General features: G+C 62.1%; 1 protein-coding gene across 7 annotated transcripts in view; it reads left to right on the forward strand.

Moving 5' to 3' along the window:
- Positions 1-25,573, forward strand: part of PRDM16 (PR/SET domain 16) — a 311,310-nt gene that overhangs the window by 281,570 nt on the left and 4,167 nt on the right. For 4 of the 7 annotated variants that reach the window (XM_079148974.1, XM_079148978.1, XM_079148980.1 and 1 more), the window contains 9 exons: positions 423-627; positions 2,108-2,255; positions 2,746-2,899; positions 7,986-9,387; positions 13,201-13,288; positions 16,199-16,371; positions 16,944-17,021; positions 21,935-22,104; positions 22,230-22,404. In XM_079148974.1, coding sequence (XP_079005100.1) covers positions 423-627; positions 2,108-2,255; positions 2,746-2,899; positions 7,986-9,387; positions 13,201-13,288; positions 16,199-16,371; positions 16,944-17,021; positions 21,935-22,104; positions 22,230-22,404 — 2,593 coding nt within the window. The remainder of the gene's footprint in view (positions 1-422; positions 628-2,107; positions 2,256-2,745; positions 2,900-7,985; positions 9,388-13,200; positions 13,289-16,198; positions 16,372-16,943; positions 17,022-21,934; positions 22,105-22,229; positions 22,405-25,573) is intronic. The other 3 variants (XM_079148975.1, XM_079148976.1, XM_079148977.1) reach the window with 3 other exon arrangements.

Consider the following 25,573-nt stretch of genomic DNA (forward strand, 5'->3'; position numbering starts at 1 on the left):
CTCCAGCCTGGGTGGCACGCGGGGTTCTGAGCCCTCCAGCAGTGCAGGCAGGGCCGGCAGGAGTGGGCCCAGTCCCGCCCCCGCGGATGTCAGCTCCCGCCTGATTGTTTGGGTTGGCAGCGTGGTCAGGATGCTGCTCATGGCCTTAGGAATAGCTGCCCCCTTTTAATTTGTTTGACCTTGATGACAATAATTTATTATATGCACTGGAGCTCTGTCGTCTTCCCCTGATTCATAAACACAGCCTGGGCCTGCTTCCTTCTCCCTCCAGAGGCAGGGCCTCCTCGCGCCCAGGGTGGCTGCCTGAGAGGTAGCTCCCGTAGCTCAGGTTTCCCATGATGCAGAGCGGGGCCCCTCAGCCCATCCGGGCTCCATCCCTGTGGTCCCCTGGCTCTCCTGCCACCTCCTGTCCTGTCTTGCAGAGGAGCCCACATTCCGCTGTGACGAGTGTGACGAGCTCTTCCCGTGCAAGGTGGACCTGCGGCGCCACAAGAAGTACACCTGCGGCTCTGCGGGGACCACCTACGAGGGCCTGGGGGAGGGGCTCAAGCCCGAGGGCCTCGGTGGGGGCAGCGACCAGGTCCACGAGTGCAAGGACTGCGAGCGGGCCTTCCCCACCAAGTACAGGTGCGGCTCGGCCGGCCAGCGGCTCCGGGGACAGGCGGGGACCAGGCACCCATCTGGCACAGGGAGGGGACAGAGCAGGGGCAGCGGCAGCCTGGGCCGGAGCCTTGGGTGTCGCCTAATTCCCACCGGGAGGGCCCAGGCCCCAGGAAGACCTGCCCACCCCTGGTAAGGAGGCCACTTCCCTGCCGTCCATGGCAGACCCAAGTTGTGGAGACCACCTAGGAAGGGTGAAGACCACAGGCGGGCCTGGGAGGACGCGCTCCCTGCCCAGCACCACTCTTAGAATGAGGCCACAGTTGAGGCCGGGGTCCCAGCGCCCACTGCCAGGGCTCACGGGGCAGCCCCTGGACTCCTCAGAGAAGGGGCCTTTCAGGGCCCTCTCCTTCCCCAGACCCCAGGCTCTGCTCCCCTCAGTGGCAGCCACCTGTCCAAGAGGGACATCAGAGATGTGGGCAGGCAGAGTGCCAGGCCAGCTGAAAGACGGCTGGACACAGCAGGAACCGGCCCACTGGCCCTCCCGGGACCTGAGGTCAGGCAGCATCAGGATCCTCAGATGGGGCCTTGGGGACCCACGTGGAGTCCCAGGGAACGGCGTCCTGGGCTCTGTGGGGAAGCAGGAGGCCCAGTCCCAGCCCTCTAGGGATCCAGCAACTCCGCAGCCGGCCCCTCCGGCCTGGGAGCACTCCCGCCAGGACTGCCCTGCACAGGGAGCAAGCCCATCCAGTCACAGGCCCCCGGGGTGCAGACCCTCCACCCAGGCAACTGAGAAAAAGAGTGGGGGTGAATCCCGCAGAGGCCGCCTCGGAGCGCGGCTAAAGAGGGTCCCTGTTTTCTTTACATAAACACATAAATCACAATTAACAACAGGCAAAAGATACAATCTCCGGGTGCCGGAGGAGCTGGCGTGCCTGATCTAAATGGATGGCTGGGCCCCGTAATTAGCGGGCCGTGATGTATCACTGCTTTGCTCATGAAGATTAACGGATATCCCGGGCCAGGGGCAGAGGCAGGCCCCCGAGAGGAGGGTCGGAGGCTGCGCGCTCAGCTGGGAGGAGCAGGCCCCTCGGAGCAGCTGCTGTTCCCGCCCGGCAGGTCACCCTCGCAGACCCTCTGCCGCTGCTCACTCATGTTGGGCCCGGCCAGCGGGCAGCCCAAGGCCACTCTGAGGGGAGCCCCGGGTCCCTGCCCGCCCCACGTCGGGCTCATGGTGGCACTGAAGCTCATGACTTCTCTCTTTGGCCCAAGTGTATCTCAAAGTTGGAATTTCCCAGAAGGGCGGCCAGGGCATGGGGCCTGGGGTCCTGCCCTGCCCCTGGCTGGCTGGGGGTGGCCTGGGATGAAGGACGTAGCTCTACGTGGATACCAGCTTCCTCCTGAGACAAGGGAAAGCCGTGTGTACCCCTTGGCCCATGGGCGACCCCCAGCAGAGGCGGCGGGAGGGACAGGCAGGGGGCACCAGTGACCAGAGCCCTGCCCACAGCTTGGAGCAGCACATGATCGTCCACACGGAGGAGCGGGAGTACAAGTGCGACCAGTGTCCCAAGGCCTTCAACTGGAAGTCCAACCTCATCCGCCACCAGATGTCCCATGACAGTGGCAAGCGCTTCGAATGTGAAAACTGCGTGAAGGTAGTGAACGCCCCGCCCTCCTGAGAAAATGCCCACGAGGGCAGCAGTGGGCCACGTGAGGTTCCCCAGGGCCGCCGTGATCTTCCCTCGTTCCGGGGAGGGCGGGAAATCAGAGACCCTATCACACCACTCAGGAGGAACCAGCCAAATCAGAACCCACGTTCTCTCCAGAGCCGCCCTTGTCCTCCTGCCAACCCAGAGGCAGAGGCTGGCGAGGGCGGGCCTCCCTGACGCCAAGCCTTCAGGGTCATGGTGCTTTGCTGAAGTGCTCCCTGCGGGTGTCATGTGCGGCCTCATGGCCACCATGACCACCGTGTCCTCAGGAATTACTGCTCCCCTGTGGCCCCAGCAGCCCCGCCGCGGCAGAGACCTGCCGGGCCAGCTCCGGTAGAAAGGGCAGCACCGGAGAGAGGCAGGGCCGGCCTCCGTGCTGGGGATCTGCGGGGGATCTGCGAGCCTCCCGCGGAGCTGCAGCCCCGTCTCCCCGCAGGTGTTCACAGACCCCAGCAACCTGCAGCGGCACATCCGCTCGCAGCACGTCGGCGCCCGGGCACACGCCTGCCCCGACTGCGGCAAGACCTTCGCCACGTCCTCCGGCCTGAAGCAGCACAAGCACATCCACAGCACCGTCAAGCCCTTCATATGTGAGTCCCCCTCCCCAGTCGCCTGCGCCCTCCCGCTGCCCACACCGCAGGGTCAGCCCGACATCCCCCGGGCTCCCCAGGGCAGAAATGCCTCACGGCCAGTCCTGAGGTCCTGCCTGTGACCCGGGTGCCACCAGGATAGCCGCGCTGGCCAGCTGCTCCACCTGGCTCCCGCCCCTGTCTCCCCCTGAGTTCTCTCACAGTGGCTGGAGGTGGTGGGGTGGCCAGGCCTGGTCCCCTCCGGGTGCTGTGCTCATGACACCCCAGCTGAGCTACAGAGCACAGCTGGAGGGTTGTGCCTGCTCCCAGGGCCCATCCTGCTGTCCTCAGGCTCATGTGTTCCTGCCAGGAGAGCAGTGACAGGCATCAGCTGAGCACAGCAGCACAGGGCTGGAGCCTCGGGGAGGCCAGGCTGGCACTGGGGTGGACGCTGCCCCAGCACCTCTGTTGGGAGGTACCAGGCAGGGCCATGAGGAGAGCAGGTGCCCGCAGAGGCGGCTCAGGATGGGGGGAAGGGTCAGGTCACCAGGGATGGGTCCCCACAGGCTTCTGAGTTCTGCTCAGAAGGGTCACGTCCCCAGTATGCAGTCGTCTTTGCCATAGCCTGCCAAGCCCTGTGCCTCGTGCCGTCGGCACACACACGCGTGCACACTTCCTGCTGTTGTCTCACCTGCATGCGTCATGCAGAATCATCTCACGTACACAGACATATGCATCCCGATGCCAAGTCATCTCACACGCACAGGTACCAAGTGCCAAGTCATCTCACACACACAAGTACCGAGTGCTAAGTCATCTCACACACACACACAGGTACCGAGTGCCAAGTCATCTCACACGCACAGGTATTGAGTGCCAGTCATTCACACACACACACAGGTACCGAGTGCCAAGTCATCTCACATGCACAGGTACCAAGTGCCAAGTCATCTCACACGCACAGGTACCGAGTGCCAGTCATTCACACACACACACAGGTACCGAGTGCCAAGTCATCTCACATGCACAGGTACCGAGTGCCAGTCATTCACACACACACACAGGTACCGAGTGCCAAGTCATCTCACATGCACAGGTACCAAGTGCCAAGTCATCTCACACGCACAGGTACCGAGTGCCAGTCATTCACACACACGCACAGGTACCAAGTGCCAGTCATCTCACACATACATACAGGTCCCAAGTGCCAAGTCTTCTCACACGCACAGGTACCAAGTGCCAGTCATTCACACACACACACAGGTACCGAGTGCCAAGTCATCTCACATGCACAGGTACCGAGTGCCAGTCATTCACACACACACACAGGTACCGAGTGCCAAGTCATCTCACATGCACAGGTACCAAGTGCCAAGTCATCTCACACGCACAGGTACCGAGTGCCAGTCATTCACACACACGCACAGGTACCAAGTGCCAGTCATCTCACACATACACACAGGTCCCAAGTGCCAAGTCTTCTCACACGCACAAGTACCAAGTGCCAGTCATTCACACACACACACAGGTACCGAGTGCCAAGTCATCTCACATGCACAGGTACCAAGTGCCAAGTCATCTCACATGCACAGGTACCGAGTGCCAGTCATTCACACACACACACAGGTACCGAGTGCCATGTCATCTCACACATACACACAGGTACCGAGTGTCAAGTCATCTCACACGCACAGGTACCGAGGGCCAAGTCATCTCACACACACACACACAAGTACTGAGTGCCAAGTCATCTCACACACACACACAGGTACCGAGTGCCAATCATCTCACACACACACACAGGTACCGAGTGCCAATCATCTCACACACACACACAGGTACCAAATGCCAAGTCATCTCACACACACACACAGGTACCGAGTGCCAAGTCATCTCACACACGCGCTCCTCATGTGGTCCTCTCACCCATGGACACCGGTCAGGCTGAGTCCTCCCAGGCAGCCTCTGGCCAGCCGTCTGCCAGCGCCTTGCTCAGCCACACTCCCCACTCATTACCAAAATGCTGCAGGTCAGGGCCTAGTGACTGAGGTGGAGAGCCAGGCCCCGCTCTGTGACGCCCACCGTGGCCATGTGCGTGCCGGTGTTCAGGGATGACTTGGGGTGCTGAAGCAGGACTCGATGGGGGAAAACGCCATGTGGGTTTAGCACGCGGTCCTTCTGGGTGTCAAACAAGCTTTTTAAGGTCCCGCTGGGCCATGTGAATGGCGTGGTTCAGGACCCGCAGCACGCTGGGCAGGTGGAGGCTGCGGTTCCCTGCGCGGCACAGGCTGCCTGCAGGGCAGACCTGTTCCTGGCCGGTGTCCGGCTCACCCTGTGCTCTGGCTCCCAGCAGAGGTGGTCCAGCTAGGCCCCTGCTTCCCGCAGCCCGCGGGCGGCACACCTAGGAGTTCAGCTCGGGCTGCAGGCCTGGAGGGGAACCGCGGAGAAGTGGGGGAGTTCGGCTGGGTCACCAGGAGGACACACGAGGCACAGGCGCTGACCACACAGACTCTGTGTCCTCCCTCTGGGTGACACCTGTGTGCACGCCCCCAGCAAGCCACACCCAACGCCTGCAAGCCCCCAGGCTGCATGTCCCTGGCTGAGCTCACGGATTGAGGTGACGTCTCTCCCGCGGGGAGCTGGAGTGTGCCCAGAGGCTGTGCGCCTGCACGCGTGTGCCCATGTGTGTGCGTGAAGGCGGGGGCGGAGGAGGCAAGGAGGAGCGTGGAAGTGGGTGGCTCCTCACGGGCGCTTTCCAGAGGAACATCCTGGGAATGAGTGGGCACCTGTGTGGGCACACACGCTCGTGTGGGCTTGTGAGTCGGAGCTCGGGGAGGGGGTGGGGGTGACTGTGTGCAAGTGTGCGCCCACACCTGCCCAACAAGGGAAAGGCGCTGCTGACCAGGACTCGCCCTGCCCAGGACCCCTGCCCGTTCTGGAGGTCAGTCAGGCATCGGTCCCCATGTCCAGGACACTGTGGCTACCAGGTCTTTCTTTGCCCTGCGGCAGCTGCCTCCCTTGTGAGATGAGCCCCCTGTCAGCCATCCCACATCTGGGACCTGCCCCTCCTGGGGCTGGGCCTCCCGGGCTTGTGTGCAGCACCCCCACCACCCCAGGCCCCATCATATGAGCCGCAGGTGGGAACCAAGAGTGGGAAGCAGGGGTCCCGCACCAGGCCCAGCGCTGGCCAGCAGCCTTCCATGGCTGCCCTGGGCTGGAGCCTGGTTAGAAGCCTGTTGGCAAGCCCAGGGTGGCACAGCTCTCCCCACCCCACTCTGGGGGTGCAGTAGGCTGGGGGGCCTGGTGTCTGGCCCGCCGGGCCAGCGCCGACATCCGCCTCCTCCCTGAGGGCCCGGCGGGGTCTGGGTACTCGCAGCCTATCCTGCAGGGAGGCGCCTCTCCCAGAAAGGGCAGACTTGATAAAACGAGGCAAAGTGTGTCTCCCTTCAGCCCAGAAACACCCTCCATGCCAGACAGCCAGGAAGGAGTACAGTGAACCCCACAGAAGGCGCAGCTGCGGAGCCTGGCAGCCTCGGGGAAAGACGCCTTCTAGAGTCCCCTGAGACCAGGCGGCCCGGGACTCGTGGAGAGCGAGGTGCAGGCTGGAGTCGGTCTCCCCAGACGTGCTGAGGAAGCAAGCCGTCCCGGGAGACACGGGGCTGCACGCGCTCCCCCTTTATTGTTAGAAAAGCAAGGGGTGCTTCACTGACCCCAGCACACGGGCCCCAGGGGTGACCACCCAGGGCCCCCATCCTGAGTCTCTGTGGGGAAGGTGAAGAAGAGGCAGTGCCATCAGCCAGAGGCCACACTGCCCCTGCCCTCCAGGGTGGGGCGTCCGGGTGGCAGGACTCACTTTGCCCAAAGTGGACCCAGCTCCTCTCTGCAGGGCCCCAGACTGGCTCTCACCTCCACCCCCACCCCACCCTCAGCACCCCAAATGGCTGCCAGGTACCTGGAGCCTGCTCTCAAAGCCAGGCCCCAGCCAGGGCTCCTGTGACCCCAGGAACAGTCTGTGTCACCTGAGGCCCCCCTCCATTAGGATGCAGGTGGCAGAGCCGGGGACAGAGAGCCAGGAGGAGGGAGGAAGTGAGAGCCTCTAGGGAATAGGAGGCCTATCTGAGGGGCCGCAGTTTGCTCTCACCCTGTGGGAACAGCTGTGGCTGGAGCGGCGAAGGAGCTGGGCTGGCGTGGAGCCTGCGCCCCTGTGGCAGCCATGGAGTCCAGCCCAGCCACGCACCCTTGCCCAGGCCTGGGGCCGGCTTGCCCTGCTGACGCTTTCCGGAGAGCTTGCGTCCGGGTGACAGTGCTCTGGGGCAGGAGGGTGCAGCATGGGGCTCCCACCACGGAAGGCTGAGGCAGGGCAGGATCTGTCCTCGGTCAGAGACCCCGGGGACAGCACAGTGGTCATCAGAGACCAGCCCCAGGGTGGGACACTGTGCACACACAGCACACGCACTTGTACATGCACATCTTCTCTACAGCACACACACAGACACGTGTGAGCACACGCTGTGCGCACACACGAGACACGGCGTGTCACACATGCCCAGCGCACTATGTATGTATACACCCTGCACACATGTAAACACACACGCACGCCTGCACAATGTGTCACACACGCCCAATGCACTATATGTGTGCACAGACACATGTGACCACATGCTCTCCACACACATGGACATGACGTGTTACACATGTCCAGTACACATACATGTGTGCACATGCAGAGACCACACATGCACATACACCCACACAACATACACCCACATGCCCAGTACACCATACATGTGCACAGACGTGTGAGCACATGCTGTGCACGCACACAGGACACGACATGTCACACACGCCCAATGCACCATATATGTGTACAGTCACGTGAACACATGCTCCACACACACGCGAGGCATGATGTGTCAGTCATGCCCAGTGCACCCTACGTGTGTGCAGACATGTGTAAGCACATGCTCTGCACACACACAGGGCAGGACATGTCACACGCAGGTTGCACCATATGTGTGCGCACACCCTGCAGGACTGCTGCCCGCCCCCGGGGCTGCCGGTCCCCATCATTTCATACGGCGTGTCTTGCCTTCTGCTGACGTTCCAGGTGAGGTCTGCCACAAATCCTACACGCAGTTCTCCAACCTGTGCCGGCACAAGCGCATGCACGCGGACTGCCGCACGCAGATCAAGTGCAAGGACTGCGGGCAGATGTTCAGCACTACCTCCTCCCTCAACAAGCACCGGCGCTTCTGCGAGGGCAAGAACCATTACACCCCGGGCGGCCTCTTCGCCCCTGGCCTGCCCTTGACCCCCAGCCCCATGATGGACAAGGCAAAGCCCTCCCCCAGCCTCAACCACACCGGCCTGGGCTTCAACGAGTACTTCCCCTCCAGGCCCCACCCCGGGAGCCTGCCCTTCTCCACAGGCCCCCCGGCCTTCCCTGCGCTCACGCCCGGCTTCCCGGGAATCTTCCCTCCATCCCTGTACCCCCGGCCACCTCTGCTACCTCCCACGCCGTTGCTCAAGAGCCCCCTGAACCACACACAGGACGCCAAGCTCCCCAGCCCCCTGGGGAACCCAGCCCTGCCCCTCATCTCCGCGGTCAGCAACAGCGGCCAGGGCGCCACGGCAGGCGTGGGGCCGGAGGAGAAGTCGGAGAGCCGCCTTGAGGCCGCGTACGTGGAGAAGCTCAAGACCAGGAGCCCCGACATGTCCGACGGCAGCGACTTCGAGGACATCAACACCACCACAGGGACCGACCTGGACACCACGACGGGGACGGGCTCAGACCTGGACAGCGACGTGGACAGTGACCGCGACAAGGGCAAGGACAAGGGCAAGCCGGAGTTTGGGGGTGGCACGGCGCCCGCAGGGTCGGCCCCCAGCGGGGCCGAGGTGCCCGTCTTCTACTCCCCGCACTCCTTCTTCCCGCCGCCCGAGGAGCAGCTGCTGACCACCTCGGGCGCCGCCGGCGACTCCATCAAGGCCATCGCGTCCATCGCGGAGAAGTACTTCGGCCCGGGCTTCATGGGCATGCAGGAGAAGAAGCTGGGCGCGCTGCCCTACCACTCGGTGTTCCCCTTCCAGTTCCTACCCGACTTCCCCCACGCCCTCTGCCCCTTCACGGGCCGCGCCCTGGCCCACAACCTGCTGGTCAAGGCCGAGCCAAAGTCGCCCCGGGACGCCCTCAAGGTGGGCGGCCCCAGTGCCGAGTGCCCCTTCGACCTCACCACCAAACCAAAAGAGGCGAAGCCCATCCTGCCCGCACCCAAGGTGCCCCCGGCGCCCGCGTCCGGTGAGGAGCAGCCACTGGACCTGAGCATCGGCAGCCGGGCCCGCGCCAGCCAGAACGGAGGAGGCCGGGAGCCCCGGAAGAACCACGTCTACGGGGAGCGGAAGCCGGGGGCCGGCGAGGGGCTGCCCAAGGTGTGCCCAGCGCAGCTGCCCCAGCAGCCCTCCCTGCACTATGCCAAGCCCTCCCCCTTCTTCATGGACCCCATTTACAGGTATCCATAAGCTCCACCCTCACCCTCTCCCCAGAGCCCGGGCCGTCGGGCGGGCAGGCCGGCTGAGTTCTGCCTCTGTGGGCTTGTGGGGGTGCCTCAGCTCTGGGGCTCCATACCCCTTGGGAGGGGTACCTGGCCTGGCCACTCCAAGGGTTGGTGGGCAGGGGGGTCTGCTGGACACGTGCAGCTCCCTGGCACTGAGCGTAACTCAGACGTCCTCTGCCCTGCCTTGAGCCCCTCCTGAGTATCGCCATCATCAGCATCCACACCTTCCATGTCCAGCTATCTTTCCTAGGTCAGATCTCTGCTGCCAAAAAAGGCCTACATGGCTCTGAGCCTTGTCCACCTCCCTGAGGTTCTGCATCCCCGAGTCTGCCCCTGTGGTCCCACCCCACCCTGAAGCCACATGAGGGGGCCTTCTGGTGGCCCGGGAAAATACACAGAGGGAGTTGTTGGTCCCCAGCAGGGAGGAGGGGAAGGAGCAGGGAGTTCAGGAGGGTCTGCAAGATGTCTGAGTCCCATCTTCCAGATGTCCTCCCAGCTAGTGGCCAGCTGAGTCCTGCTCCCCAGCTCCCTAGGAGAGGAACGTGTGGGTGAGCAGGACCCAGTTCCATGGCGGGGTCCTGCCCTGCCAGCCTGCATGCCCTCCTGGCCCTGAAAGGGAGATGCAGGGGGCCCTGAGCAGAGGCTGGGCCCTGGGCTGGCCGGTGTCTCTGAAGCACGTGTACTAAGACTTGCAGGGAGACAGCACCCTTCCGAAGGCAGCAGCTGCTGGCCCGCAGGTCAGCCCTATTGTGGGGACAGAGGGACAGGCCACTCTTGGGCAAGGAGGTCTCACCTGCTGTGCTCTGAGATGTAGGAAGACAAAGATGAGAAAAAATGATGCCAGGGTGAGGTGGCCAGAGAGCTGGCTGCCTTCAGGGCCTGTGGGCTTGTCTCGATTCTCTGCTGGGGGAACGCCCGTGTGCCCACAGCACCCTCTGGGGGCCCAGGCCCTCTCCCCACCCGACCAAGCAGCCTGTGTCTGGGGCAGCTCCTACCTGCTGCAGGGCACCCACATTCCCATGCAGGAAACAGGAAAAGCGCCCTCGGGGTCTTAGAGAAGGCCTGTCCACAGGCTGCGTGGGACCAGCCTGAGGGTTGGCAGAGGGTCAGCAGCCCTGCTTCCAGGGCCCAGTGTGGCCAGCTCCCGGCCAAGGAAGCACTTGCCAGTTGAAACAAGGGTCATCCTCTGCCCAGTGCCTCCTTTCTCTAGGGTGTCTTGGCTGTCAGGGAGGCCGGGGGTGGCGCCTGCCATGACGATTACATTGGCCACATGGGCAAGGATGTACAAAGGACCTCAACCTTAGAAAAGAAGAAAATAAGTAAAATTAAATCAAATAGGGTCCCAGGAATTACAGACCACGGTGGTCGACTGCCACCTTCAGGTGCATGGGACCCAGGTGAGTGACGAGACCAGCAGTTGAAGCCCTCTGGTGGGACCCCAGGAGGAGCAGCGGGCTGTGGCGATCTGCCTGAGCTTCCCCTGGCCTCTCGCTCCGTCCTCTGCCCTTCCCCTCCACACCACTGGTTTAGGGCTTAGGGCCCGGGCTCCAGGGAAGCCGCAGGGCCATGGGCAGCCTGGAAGGTGGAACAGTGTACACACACAATTCCATATGCACACGCTCACGTGTACACACATACACATTCACATACACATACACTCACTCTCTCAGTTCACGCTCACCAGCCATACATGTACACGCGCACACATTCACTCACATACAATCACACATGGATGCACATGGTCACACACTCGCACACTCACACACCTCCATGCTCACACACTAACACACTCAATGGCACATTAACATACCCCCCACCGGCAAGGGCTCCTGGCAGAGCTGCTGAGACTGGCCATTAGGGTCCAGTGGCTGCTCAAGGGGCTGCCTGGAGAGACTTTGAAGGCAGAAGGTAGGAAGGAGGTTGTTCCCTGGGGAACACCAGCCAGTGCCTGCGCCTGGGTCCCCTTCAGTCTGCCCCCAGGTATGATCGTGGTGAATGTGTGGCGTGTGAACCCCAGAGACCAGATGCTATGAGCACACTGGCTTGGCGAGAGGTCCCTCAGCATCCTGGCCCCCTGTGCTTTTGGGTCCCCAGGACAACACCAGCAAAACTCCCAAGCTTCCCCTGGCCATCCCCCATGCGTGACCAACAGTCCTCCATCCCTGGCCAGAGGAACATAAATGTTCTCCCTGGCCACCGGTCCTCCAGCCCTCCTGCCTCTGCCGCTGAGCAGCGGCTGCATCCTTCAGGTTGGGCTGTGTGCCCGTGGGACACACCCACAGCACTTGGCTGCACACAGGTTCACCGCAGTTGGCAGGGGTCTGCTGGCCGTGGTCATTCTGGAGCCAGGCCATGGGGACACCATGTGACACAAGGTCAGGGAAAGGCAGAAGAAAGCAGCACCTGGGTTTACTGGGCAGGGCGTTAGCCCTTTGGAGGGCACTGAGCTGCCCCTCTGCCCTTGCTGAAGGTCAGAGAGAAGAGCCCACGCGTCCTGATAGCCTGTCCCTTCCACAAGCCCTTCCCCTCCCAGGTCCCATCCTCTGCTGACACACCCACCCAGTGTATCTGGTCGCAAGGCTGGTGAGGGTCCCCAGGCAGACCCTACCAGCCTGCCCCTCCTGGGAGGCCAGGGCCTTGCTGTCTACCCCGCCCCCTGCAAGGGCATCTCCAAGCCATCTTGAGGTCCAGTTCTCTCTCTCCAGGGCCCTCCTCTCCTGGTGGGGACGCCTGTGCCGGGGATCTGGCCAGGGCTGGCTGTGCTGTCTTCTCTCTGCTCTGCTGTCACCTGGCCTGGCCTGGCCTGCACTTGTCCACTGGGGGATGAGCAGCATAGACTGCCCTTGGTAGAGCTGGAGTGGAGACCAGGGCCCAGGGTGGGTGCCATGAGTGAATCAGGAATGGCTCCTCCCAGGTATCTTTAGAGGGGCCTGTGGCAGGCCAGGTTTGACCAAAACACTGCAGTAAGGCTCACCACGGCCCCCACGGGGTGAGCAGAAGTAAGGGCGGTCTACTGCTGGGAATCATCAGGCTAAAGGAGGAGCTGCAGTGGCCACCATGACCACCAGGTCAATCAGGGCATTTGCTTGAGAGACTGTCGCCAGCCTTTGGAGAAGATTCTAGAATTGCAATCTCCAGCAGCCGTCCAGGCTAGATCCCTGCCTGGCTGATGAACTTCCTCAGGACAAAAAGTCCTTCCAGTGACCATGTTTATCAGCTAAAAATGGGCAGGGCACCCTGTGTCAACGTCCAGGCAGGAGAGGGAAGCTGGGGTGTAGGCCCTGAGCCTCCAAGAATGAGCCATACTGTGCTTGGGTGTGCTCAGAGCCTGGACAGGGCAGTCTCCCCACACAATCTGGCCAGCCAGTGGACAGGGCTGGTGCCCATGGCCAGTGGTAGGGAATTGGTGCCAATGACCAGTGGGCAGGAGACTGGCGCCCGTGGCCTTCAGAGAAGTTTCTGGCCCTAGCACTAAGCCCCACGACATGCCCGAGAGCTGGCAGCTGAGGTCGTTTGGGGTGACCTGGAGGAACTTGAAGGTGATGGGGAGCATGGGAAGGAATGGAGTGAGTGTTGGGTAGGTGGTAGGCTGGGGCTGCAGGCGGGTGAGCAGGCGGGCAGATTCCCCACTGCCCCAAAGCCCACCAAGCAGACCATGAGAGCTGGCGGAGGCTGTGGGAGGCCCACACAGTGACCAGCAGGACACAGGCCAGCTTCTGCAGAGCAGGTGGCTCAGGGGGGCACGTAACCCTCTGTGTTGCTGTCCAGCAGGGTAGAAAAGCGGAAGGTGACGGACCCCGTGGGCGTCCTGAAGGAGAAGTACCTGAGGCCATCCCCACTGCTGTTCCACCCCCAGGTAAAACCCAGACGGGTGGGGGGCAGGCTCCGGGCCACCATCCTCACCCACCAAAGGCGGGGGGACCCTGCAGGGCTGGAGAGGATGAGGAAGGGGTCCTTACAGTGCAGACCAGCGGGTCTCTCCAGGGGCCCCTGACCTCAGGCTGTCACTCCAGGGGTCATGAGCTCAGTGCATGCTGGCAGGGTGGAGCCCAGAGTTCTGGACACAGGGGAATAGACTGGACTTCCCAGGTGGCACGGGGTGAAAGCTGGTCTTCCTGGGATGGCACCCGACGGGAGGGACCGTGAAGTCCAGAGGGCACGGGATGCAGACGGGCAGGAGGCTGCCTCCCCAAGGGCAGAGGGCCCCGGCAGTCCTCAGGCAGCTGGGCAGGGATCTGGAAAGCAGGCCCGCAGAGTGCCAAAGCCTGTGGGCACAGCCCCGCCAGCCTCTAGGCTTTCCTGCCTGTCTTCCTGGACCTGTCCTCCTGCGGGGGGCACAGCTTTGGGCAGTCTCCCCACGTTCCACAGGCTGCTTCCAGCTGTCCCCCTTGTAAGGCCACTGCCCCCCGGGCTCCCCCACCACCCAGAGCGTCCTAGGCCTCAACACCCGCATGGGCATTGTCTCTCTGCCTTTCCCGCCTGGACAGCCCCCAGCCTGTGGAATCTGCGCCCTGGTCGAGTTCACAGCTAAACTTAGTGCCTCCCATTGTTCTGCTGGGCCCCGAGTTTGGCGAACGACTTCCCCTGATTTATCCTAGGCAGGCTGGAAGGAGCAGACCGGCCGGCAGGCACATCCTGTGTGTGTGTTTGTGTGGGGATCGCCGCTGGGAGTAGCTACAGGGCACAGCACGCTGGGCAGGCGGACCCACCCAGACCCCAGGAAGAGAGGCCCAGCGGGGGCCCGGCTGCCCATTGTCCCTCCTGCCCACCCCCATGGGCCCCTGTGTCCCAAAGCCAGGAGGAAGGGGCAGGGGAGAGATGACTAATTAAATGGTCTGCAGTTGGGCTGCCACCCAGGCAGAAAGCTTGGTAGCTACTGGTCTCTACCAAGCGCAAGAGGTCACTACTGCACCTGCCTGTGCTGTTTAGGGGCCCAGAAGACCCCTCTGCCTCTGAGGCCCACTGTGCAGGTGCACAGGGCCAGGTCCTACACGGGGCAGCCCCTCACCTGCTCTGGGGGTCCTGGGGAGTCTCAGTGGCTGAGAGTCAGGGTGTTCCTCGGCTACTGCTGGGTCTGCAAGCAGGTAGACAACAGTCTCTGCCAGGGCTTCAGGGCTGCCTTGGGGCCCAGGCCATAGAGGGGCCCAAGAAGGCTGGTCAAGTGGCCAAGAAAGCCAGGCGGTTTCCATCTGTGGTTCAGTGGGGACAGGCTGAAAGCATCCCGTGTCTTCTCGAGGGCTGGTGCCTGCCCCATGCTGACAGGGCAAAGCTGGGATCCCTGTGGCCTCAGCAGAGCTGACCAGGCCCAAGTAGCACCAGGGGGAAGCCCCAGGCACAATCTCCATCCATTAGCTGCTTTCTCCATGTTTTCTTGGAACCAGTTGGTTGTTCCCCAAATGCCAACGTGTCTCCACCCCTGGAGCATGTAGCCCTGGTGCACAGCCCTCTGTTCTCTGCCAGCAGTGCCCTGAGTAAGCACCTGGTAAACAGCACCCTGGAAGGTGTGTGCTGGGCACTTGGACCAGGGGCTGAGGGGCAGAGTGCTGGTGCTGGCTGAAGGAGCCCCTAGCCGTGTGGCGTGATGGTCTGTTCACCCAGGGAAAGCTGGGACAGAGGCTGTGCTATATTAAGCAAGCACCTCCTCATCCACCCATGTCCCCCTGTGGGTGCTGGCCCCCAGGGCCAGTCTCTCCCAGTGGTCACTGCACTTTGAGACCAGGGGCTACTCCTTCCCTCTCTTTCTCCATCCACACCCCCTGCCCTCCTTCACCACCCTCACCAGTGCCTTCTCTGCAACCTCTGAGCAGAATGGGCTCCTGTGGGTTTGTCAAACAGGGGTCTATGGAGGGTTTGCAGGGCCCACCTCCCAGGGCCTACTGACTGCTACTGGAGCCAAGACATTACTTCCTGAGTCCACTCCTTAAACTGGGGGCTTCAGCTTGATGAAGCGCCTCCTTTCTGTGGGCCCCTGCACCCCGCTTCCCCTAGTGCCCACAGAGGAGCTGGGAGAAGCAGCACTGAGACCTGAGCAGCTCTGTCAACCCCTCCCCTCCCCTGTAGCACTGTCTGGGGTTTGACGAGAACTCTGCCCAGCAGGTGGGAATGACCAATCCTATGCCTCCCTTCTTTTGAGCAGGCCCTTGACACCGCCAAGGAGCAGTGACCGTGACTTTGCCTGTATCAACTTGGCCTATGTTGTGTGACTTTTGGCACTATTGTTTTGAAAACGATTCTCATGAGATTAGTCTTAGCTGTTGAATTCCTTTTCTGTACTTTGCCTGCAATTATGGGATGCAGCCATGCGGTGGCAGTGGTTCCTCAGGCCAGTGGTCTGGGTTTTAAACAGAATCAGGTAGATATCTTAATTTTTCAAGACTTAAAAACAAAACAAACAAACAAACAAAACTAGATGTAATTCTATGTATAATCCAACTAGCGAACCAGGAGCACTGCCAGGGATACCCCAGCTGGGCATTGATGGCCTGGGTCAAAATAAGAGATTGGGTAATCCTGAGCATGGGCGGTCTTCATGACTCATTTCCATTCAGAGCAGGCAGCAAGGCCAGTTCTTAAGGGTCAGTTCCAGCTCCCTCTGGCTAGGCCCTGGGCTACAGCTGGGGTTCCGGGGAAGGGACAGGGCAGGCTGTAGAAAGTGGGAGACACTGGAGGCCCCCGGTTCCAGTGACCACCTGAGAACCTGCCATGTGCTCACGCGCCCACGAGGGTGGGCCATGTGCTAAAGAGAGCCTCTCTCGTCTCGTGCCAGCAGATGTCAGCCATCGAGACCATGACAGAGAAGCTGGAGAGCTTCGCAGCCATGAAAGCAGACTCGGGTGGCTCGCTGCAGCCCCTGCCCCACCACCCCTTCAACTTCCGGTCCCCACCCCCGACGCTCTCGGACCCCATCCTCAGGAAGGGCAAGGAGCGGTACACGTGCAGGTGAGGCCCTGTGTGCCCCTGGAGAGCTGGCAGGAAGATGCCAAGGTGCATACCTGTGCTTCTAGGGAAACGGCTGTGGTCCCAGTGGAGCACAGTGGCCGTGTCTGGCCAGTCATCTGCTTGAGGCATCTTCTGCATCAAGTGACAAGGGTGGGCCTTCCCCTCCAGCATAGCTGTGCTCACACGAGCCCAAAACACAACTTTGGCCCAGCAGCTGGAGGGGGACGAACTGGCCAGTGTTAGACCCAGTGAAGGACCCCAGCACTTGGCCCTGCCAATGTCCATAGGAGGACACACTCCCCAGCTGACCTTCTGGCTGGTCAGGCCTGTTTCCGACTCTGTCCTTCCACTCTGTGGCACTGTCTGTTGCTGGGCAGAGGGGCTGAGGCACTGGTTCGTCTTCCCCGTGGCCCACGCCACGCTCCTCTGTAAGGCTGGGCTGGGCCTCAGGGCCGGAGAGGAGACTGGAGCCTGATGCAGAAGAGGCCCTGCAGCCTCCGGTGCTGGCCCTGCATGGAGAGGGTGTCAGGAAAGGATGACCTGATGCTGCCTTCACTCCTCCCCCTCACCAGGTACTGTGGCAAGATCTTCCCCCGATCCGCGAATCTCACGAGGCACCTGAGGACACACACTGGGGAGCAGCCGTACAGGTAGGAGCCCAGCCAGGGGGGGATCCAGGCTCCTGGTGGGCCTGCAATTTTGGCTGCCTGCTTCCACCTACCATTAGCTCCCCTCCTTTGAGCAGGGACCCCCTAACCCTGCCTCTAGACCCTCAGAAGGGCCACAGCCACTGGAGAGGCAGTGGACAGGGGCCAGGGTGCTCTCAATGAGTCCTGGGGTCTGGTCACCACCTGAGCCTCTCCCTCCTGGGCCCCTGCTGTCCTGCTCCCTGGGAGGTTGTAAGAATGAGGCAGAAGGTGCCCAGGAAACTTCCAGAAGGCTCCTTCATGCTCACGAAGGCGAGTGCAGGGAGCAGATCTCCACCTGTGGCTGGACTGTCCACAGGGCAGCGGCCCAGAATCAGAGTGTGTCCCCTGACGCAGGGCCCCAGGTGGTCTGCGGAGAGGCTCAGTGGCATCCCACCTGCAGCCCGTCACCTGTCACAGCTGCAGCTGCCACCCTGCGCCCTGGGCCAGGGAGTGGGCGGTGCGCAGGGCAGGAGCTCGAAGCAAGTGCAGGCTCCGTCCTGGCTTGGTCGCCCCAGGGCTTCACCCGGGCTCCCGGGCGGGCTGATGGGAGGCCACACACCTGCTCCCAGCTCGCTCCTCCCTCCTGGACGTGGGGCTCACAACGGTCCCCAGCCAGTCCCACCACCCCCACTGCAGGACGGGGAACCCCAGGCTCAGAGAAGTCTCTCTTCCAGGGCCAGAACCCATACCTCAGCCAACTGTTGTGTCCCCAGGTCTCTGTCCTCTGTCCCTGGGGCCTATGGGACGGAAGGGCTGAGGGTGGCGCCCTGACTCTCCCAGAGCCCTGTCCAGTCAGGGAGTGGCCCTTTTAAATAGAGCCCAGGAGATTGTGGCCCCAAGACAAGGCGGGAAATGCCCGTTTCTCTGCCAGGACCAGTTTAGTAACGTTGGGGTGTGTCCGGCTAGCCGAGCCCTTGGGAATAAAGGGATCTTGGCACAGTCTTAGGTTGACAGCATCAGATTCCTGTACTGTGACCACACAGAGCTCGGGGTCACCAGGAAGTGACCCTATGATGCTGTGGGCCCCGGGAAGTTGATCTGTGTGCCCATCCCTGGGGAGGGAGGCCACAGGGGCACTGCATGTGTGGTGGTCGCCAAGCCCCACGCAAATGTACAGAGCACCTCCAGTGTCCACGGGGCTGTGTCCCCCGGCAGGGTAAAGGACAGCCCCGACCAGTTCTGTGTTGCGTGCCCCAGCCCTCCCAACACGCCAGCCCCCTGCCCACTCTCCGAAACAGTGACTTACAACCTAACAAAGGCGAAGAGCAGAAAGGTTTATTTGGCATGGCCCCCTCCCTGAAACCAGCGCTTGTTTTTTCTGTAATGAGAGCCGACTTTTGGACAGTGTTGCGTGCTAGGAGTCCCCAGAGGGTCGAGCCGTGTTTATAGAAGAATTTAATTATCATTGATTTCTTTTGCTCTCTCCAATCTGAGAGTTTCGACTTTGGTAACAGTAATTGCTTCGCAAGTTTGTGCTGCAGATCCTGGCTGGATCTGGCTCAGGCAGACCTGCTCTGAGGGCAGAGCTGGCCGCTTCCCGCTGGCTGGCACTGGTGGTCTGGGGCTTGCTTTGGTCATCACCGGATTTTAAGTTGGACAGGGTAACACATGGCTCCCCCAGAAGTCCCTGGGCAGGACACAGGCCTGCCAGGAGGCACTCGGCCCCAGGCCTGCCCAGCCCCCCGCTCAGTGGCAGCACCTAGTGTGTGCCCGCTGCGTGTCAACGTCACGTGTGTGCACGTGTGCCTGTGTGCCTGGGGGGGGGGGCGGCCCCTCACCAGCAGGAGGACACAGGGCCTTGGGTGGGGGAATCAAAGCAGAGGACCTGGGAAGTCTCCTCAGATTTTCTAGAGGCATCAGAAAGTGTTTCAGCTCCCGGCATGGGTGTGACGCCCTTCCTGGAGGGAGGCTGGCCTCCCACTGTCCCGGGCGAAGCTCAAGGACAAGGTGAGGTCGAGGTCATGCACTTCCTGAAGCTCCAGCAGTGGGTTTGGCAGGATTTGGGTCGGAGAGAGACGAAGGTTGAACTGGGATTGCAGAGGCCACCCCGGGGTCCTTGCTCCCAGCACGCTGAGCCTGCCTCGCCCTGACGGAGACAGCCTCCGCAGGCTCCCAGGCAGCGGGCTCCTCTTCCTCCAGGGCCCCATCCTGTCACCTAAGCAGGCAGGCGGGTTTCTGTCACGGGTTCGGGGACCTTACGTGTCCTCCTCCTTGTTCATTTTTAGTTTTAGGACTGGGTTTCGAAATCTCTTCTTTTTTCTTTCACTTTTAAAGTGACCAGCAGCAGTTCCCTGGTGATGGCTGGCCACGGCCCCGTGGGTCCCAGGGAGGGTGCCTGTGTCTGGGGCCTGTTTCAGTCTCCACTGCCACCCCTGCCCCTGTGCATCCCCCGCTTCCCCGCAGGGTGGCGTGGCCAGGCTGGCCTCTCCGGGGCACACAGGCACATGTGCACACGTGTGCACACTGTGGCTCCATGGCACTTGGTGGTGTGTTACCTAGTACAGTGCAGCCACCAATGCCCTAGCCACCTGTCAGCCTGCTCAGTGCAGACCGCACTGCTGGGCAGCTCTTCCCTCATAGCCCTGGGCTGGCCGCCTCCCTCAGCTTCACATGGACGTCTCTGTCTGGGCCATGATTTAGAGGAGAGCCAGGAGAGGTCACATGCAGGACCCCTAACCCTATGAATGCAGCCCCTCCCCAGCCCCCAGAGCTGCTCAAAGACCCACCCCTCCATTCCCACTTCCGCCTCAGGCTCCCTCCGTTCGGCAGAGCATCCCCAGGTTCCCAAAGAACCAGGAACTGGACGGGCAGGGTGTGAGCGTGAGCTCACCTGCAGACAGGGAGGCCCTCAGAGCCACGCCCAGGAAGCCCTTGCCTTTGCCAGGCAGACACCAAATCAAGCTTGTCCTTCCTGAGTGTTGGCCCCAAAGAACTGGAAGGCTGGAACCTGGCCCCCACTGGGGGTCTGCATGTTGAGGGTGTAGGGGCCACAGAGAGACAGTGCACTGAGTATGTAAAATTCCTCCTTCCTGGGCTGTTCTATGGGTGTACTGGTTGGAGGCACCTCAGCCTCTCCGGCCCAGCACTGAGAGAGCCCAGCCATGGCCTGAACCATCTTTCATGGCTCAGGCAGAAAAGAACAAGGAGCCAAAACCTCCGGAGCTCCTCAGATGTTCACTCCCCATCAGGCTGAATCTCCCCAGGCAGAGGAAGGAGAGGCTGTGACCAAGCCCTGTGCTCCCTGAGGACATCCACCTGTCCAGAGCCCACTCCACAAAGGCAAAGAGGGGCAGGGTCCTGCAGAGAGGCACAGCCAGGGCAAGGCCGAGGGAGCCAGGAGGCCAGCTGGCCGAGAAACCAGTGCACAGCCCTGGGGCAGCACTTGGCCATCAGCTGTAGGGAAGGCTGGGGTGAACCTGGCCTCAGGCAAGAGCAAGGGAGCCCACAGAGCACCCCAGGAGCTGGGGTAGGGCAACTGCTGCCACCTGGACAGAGGCCTGGGCACACGGGAGCCACTTCTGTCAGCCGCCCTGCCCCCCATTTCCTGGGCAACTCCTATCCAACCTGCAAGGCTGCATCAGGTGGCTTCCAGGCTGGGGCACTGCAGGCTGAGTCCAGGGTCATCTCGTCCACCTGCACCCTTCACACAGGCCAGCAAAGGCCCTGGGTAGGGCCCACACCAGCCTCTGATGTCATCCCAGGCCCCTCCTGTGGGTGGCACAAGGCTGTGAAGGTCACTCTACAGAGACGCCCCTGCCGTGTCCTGAAGTGCCCTTGGGCAAACATCCACATGAGGAAGGCTGGTGACCAGCATGCTGGGCTGGAGTCTCCGCCCACACAGATGTGGGTGAGGTGGCCCCACAGAGCCCCGGCCCACGAGGGTGCTGTCTTACAGCAGCCGCACACCCGGCGTGAACAGAAACCCCACCTCGGCCCCCACCGAGGCCGGCTGGGCAGGCCCTGAGTCCCGCGAGACTCCGCCAGCCGGGCCCGTGGCCCGGGCGTTCTGCGCCTCGCACGGTGCTCACAGCCGAGCGCCCTTCACAAACAGAACACGCCTCGTAGAAACAAAGTGGCCCGCGCCTCTGCCGAGACGAGCCTCCTGGAGGTCCTCGAGGCCAGGAGCACGGCACAGCGTCCCCAGAACGCCCAGCGCTCGTGGTGTGAAAACCACGGCACGGGGCTCGCACTGGCATCTGGCCGAGAGGCTTGTCGGTGCCCCCCTTCTCCTGGGTCTGGGCTTTCTCGCTGCTCAATGCACACATCTCTGAGGGAGAACAGGCCTCCCGTTCCCTGCCCTCAGGACCACGGGGGCTGTGCACAGCAGGGACCCTCGCTGGGGACAGGGTCCACAGGTGGGCTGCCTTGCTTGTGCGTTAGGGCTCTGCTCTGAGGACCAGGGTATTGGGCAGGCAGCTTCTCATTCTCCAAGTGCAGAGTGCAGGCTGGTGAGACCCTGCCTGCCCCGAGGGGATATAGAGGAAAATCCAGCCCAGGGTCGGAGGAGGCCCGTGCGGCCCCAGGCCCTCCTCAGCCCCGCAGGCTGCAGATCCGGGAGCCACCCACCGGGGCAGCTAAGCATTAACGGACCATCACACTGAGGCCCAAGTGAGACAGAGGTCCACTCGGAGGGGACCTGTCCTTCCCTGCTGGAGAGGAAGTTTGGGGGAGGGCTGGCCTCCACCTGGAAACCTGGGGGTGGCTCTCAGCTCTTCTGTGATGCAATGCTGCCCTCGAGTGGCTGCTGGGAGCATGTCGCCCCAGGCTATGGACCTGCTGGGCTCCGTCATTCAGACAGGACCTGCTGCCTTGGGCAGTGCCCTGGGGTGATGGCCGGGGGGGCCCCTGCCCACCGCGGTGCACCTGTCTTCCAGGTGCAAGTACTGCGACCGCTCCTTCAGCATCTCCTCCAACCTCCAGAGGCACGTGCGGAACATCCACAACAAGGAGAAGCCGTTCAAGTGCCACCTGTGCAACCGGTGCTTTGGGCAGCAGACCAACCTGGACAGGCACCTCAAGAAGCACGAACACGAGGGCGCACCAGGTGGGTGGCCAGGGTGGGCAGAGGGGGCGGGCGGGCGCAGGCCTCTGGGGAAGCCCTCAGGCCGCGCTCTGAGAGCACCCACGGCCGCCCTGCCCAGGATGCCCCTGACGCCCGCCCCTCCACAGTGAGCCAGCACACAGGGGTCCTCACGAACCACCTGGGCACCAGCGCCTCCTCCCCCACCTCTGAGTCGGACAACCACGCACTTTTAGACGAGAAAGAGGACTCCTACTTCTCTGAAATCAGGAACTTCATTGCCAACAGCGAGATGAGCCAGGCATCCTCAAGGACAGACAAGCGGTAAGGAAGGCGCATCCAGCCTGAGAGGCCCGACCCTGGCTACCCTCTGCCAGTGCACATGACCTCCACCCTGGACAGGGACCAGGCCCTGGGGCAGAGGAATGCCCCGTGCCCCTGCCTGGCTCAGTTTCCCCACCCCTGAGCATTGCATCTTGGAGCCCACAGGTTAAAGTAGCGAGGTGCCTGGCACACAGGCCGAGTGGCAGCCCTGGCCACTGTCGACAGATGCGCGTGCAGGGCTCCTACCACAGCCCAGCCACACCCAGGCCCCAGGGCACTTCTGTCTAATCCAGGCAATTGCTAATGGTTTCTAGGCAAGTTACTGCCCCTTTAAACACCATGTACACCCCCCCCCACCCACACACACACACAAACACAGGCACATCTTGACTTACGATGGGACCACATTCTGACAAAAGGTCCTGAGTTGGAAGTGTTGTAAGTCCAACCTGAATTCTTCAGCCTGACCTCTAAACTCCTCAGTGCGGATAAGCCAGCTGACTTGTGCTCAGAACATGCACCTCCACCCCAGGTGGTCACACCGGCCAGCACATGGCATTTTTTGTGATAATGTTGAATTTCACACAGGAGTCCCTATGTCCCGCACTCTGCAGGCCTGGCCATCCCTCTGCCCACAGGGCTGACGGGGGCTGCCGCTCACTGCCACTGCCCAGCATCATCCCCTGTCAACACATCATCCCCTGTCACCAGCTCAGGGTATCGAAATCCCAAATTCAAAGTAGGGTTTTCAACGAATGCAAATCACTTCCATTCCACTGTAAAGCCGAGAAATCTGAGCGGAACCTCTAAGGGACCAGACACACAAGCAGGCATGTGACGTAAGCACATGCACCTGCATGCATGTCGCACAGGTGCACACACGTGCTTGTGCGTGTGGGTTCATATGTACCATGCATGTGTGTGGGAGTGCACTGCACATGTACCACGTATGCAGTGCAGGCATGTGCGCACAGAAGGGCAGAGCCGTGGTGGGACTCGTCTTGGGGTCTGGGCGTTTCGTGTGACCTCATGTCCAGGGCTCTGTGAGCGGCCTGCACAGGGCCCTCCCTTCCAGAAGGGCAGCCCGAAGCCCCAGGAAACAAGAGCGGATGCAGAGCATCTGCAGGGCAGCAGGGTGCCAATCCCGGACGGCCTCAGAAGGGATCCTAGTGCTGCAAAGGGAGGCAAGGTCCGCGGAAGGGGGTCCTGACCCAGCCTGGCAGCCAGCCCCAGCCTGCAGCCAGCCCCAGCCTGCATCCCAGTGGCCGTGGGGGTTGCAGCTGGGATGTGAGGAAAAGCTACCTGGAGACCTGGCTGCCGTTCCAGGGCAAGACTGTGTCCTCCTGTTCTTGGTGCTCCTGGGGTCCTTGGGGAGGCCCTCTGAGCAATCAGTGACAGAAAACCCAGGCTTTGCTTCTGTCCCTTGACAAGGTGAGCCCACCTGTCGGGCCCTCTGACCCTCACCTGAGGCCCAGGCGCAGCCCCAGTGTCCTGGTGCCCCACCCTTGGCTCCAGACACAGTGGCCTGCAGGGCTCCTCCTGCCACTCTGAGACCACCTCTTCACTGCCCCGGAGGCCCCAGGACAGAGCCAGGTGAAGAAGGAACAAGGACTCGCCCTCGGCATCCTCACTGGGTGACCCAGGACCAGTGCACATGGGCTGCCAAGGTCCTGGGGCAGCCTGAGGACAGTAAGACCCCATGAACCACAGCAGCAGGCCAGGCCCTCTCCACCTGACCATGGGTCTCCTACTGCCGGACCCCACAGCCCTGAGGGTGAACAGCCCCAACCCTGACAGAGCCGGTGAGGCTCAGCCCAGGCGGACTTGCTCCAGACCCCACAAAGTCCCAGGCTGGGCCTCACCCAGGCCCCGACAGCCTGTCCTGCTGCAGTGAGCCCCAGGGCCCAGCTGGCTTTGCCCTAAAAGCCAGGGCACCCCTCACTGGTCCCTGTCACTGTCACCAAGGATGCGGGGACAAGTGGACTTTAGTTCGTCTGCTTGCTGGGGATGGTGGCAGTCCCCTACAGGACCAGAAGTAGCCAACCATCTGGCTCTCAGGCAGTGGGTGAGATCAAGCCCTGCCAGGCTTCCTGGCCCAGCAACCCCCTGATCCCCTGGGTCGAACTGTGTTCCCAGAGTTCATCCATGGACTCCCAACCCCAGCACATCTGAGCGTGACCATTTGGGACAGGGGCTCTCCAGGGAGATGGAGTTAAGGTGAGGTGTGCTGGGCTGGGGTGGCCTCTGCTCCAGAACAGCTGGGTCCCTCTGAGAGGGCAGCATGGGCACCTAAGGAGAGCCCTTGTGGTGATAGGGGCAGGATCCCCAGGATGCTAGCCGGTGCCCAGGGTTGCCAAGAAGACAGGAGCCAGGTTCTCCCTCAAGTTTGGAAGGAGAGACCCTGCTGCACCTTGATCTTGGGCCACTCCTTGACTCTGGAGTGTCGGTCCTGTTGCCAGGAGCCACGCTGTCACGGAGCTGTCACGCCCCAGGACGCCAGCTCGTCCCCAACCAGGGCGGCTGCCCCCGGTAGCAGCCTGCTGGAACCAAGTGGCCCCTGCTGGCCCCACATACTCCTGTAAGCACATAACCTGTACAGGGAGCAGGCAGAAGAGTGTAGACCCCGCTTCCCACACAGCAGGGGCTCTGTGGACCTACTCAGGACCCACCTGCCTGCGAGATTCGCACCTGGCCACCTGGTGCACGTGAGGAGGCGTCCACCCAGCTCTCCACCTGCCATGTGTCCTGTCTGCAGAGTGGACTGCGAGGGCAGAAGCCAAACGCCTGCCTCAGTCACCCCACTGAGAGCCCCGCAGAGGGCAGGACCAAATCCCCCAGCACCAGAGCCCTCCCTCTGAGCACAGGACGCTCCTGGCCGACCAGCCAGCACAGGGGACTCAGGACACGTCCCTGAGCTCCCTGACCTCTGGAGATTCTGTCCACATCAGAAGGCAGATCAGGGGATGGCTTCTCTAGCCCCTTCCCAGGAAGACAGGAAATGCGTGAAGTCTTCGCAGAGCTGGCCATGGAGGGCCCCCCCACCCAGCCAGCAGGCGTGGAAGCTCCGCACGGCTCTGCATGTGGAAGTCAATCCCGTGGAGACGCCATCTTCAGTGCCAAGGACCAAACCCCTGGTCTCCCCTGAGACCACAGGTGCCGCCCGGTGCCG

The sequence above is a fragment of the Sciurus vulgaris genome (assembly GCF_902686455.1).
Source record: "Sciurus vulgaris genome assembly, chromosome: 1".
Classification (NCBI taxonomy): domain Eukaryota; kingdom Metazoa; phylum Chordata; class Mammalia; order Rodentia; family Sciuridae; genus Sciurus; species Sciurus vulgaris.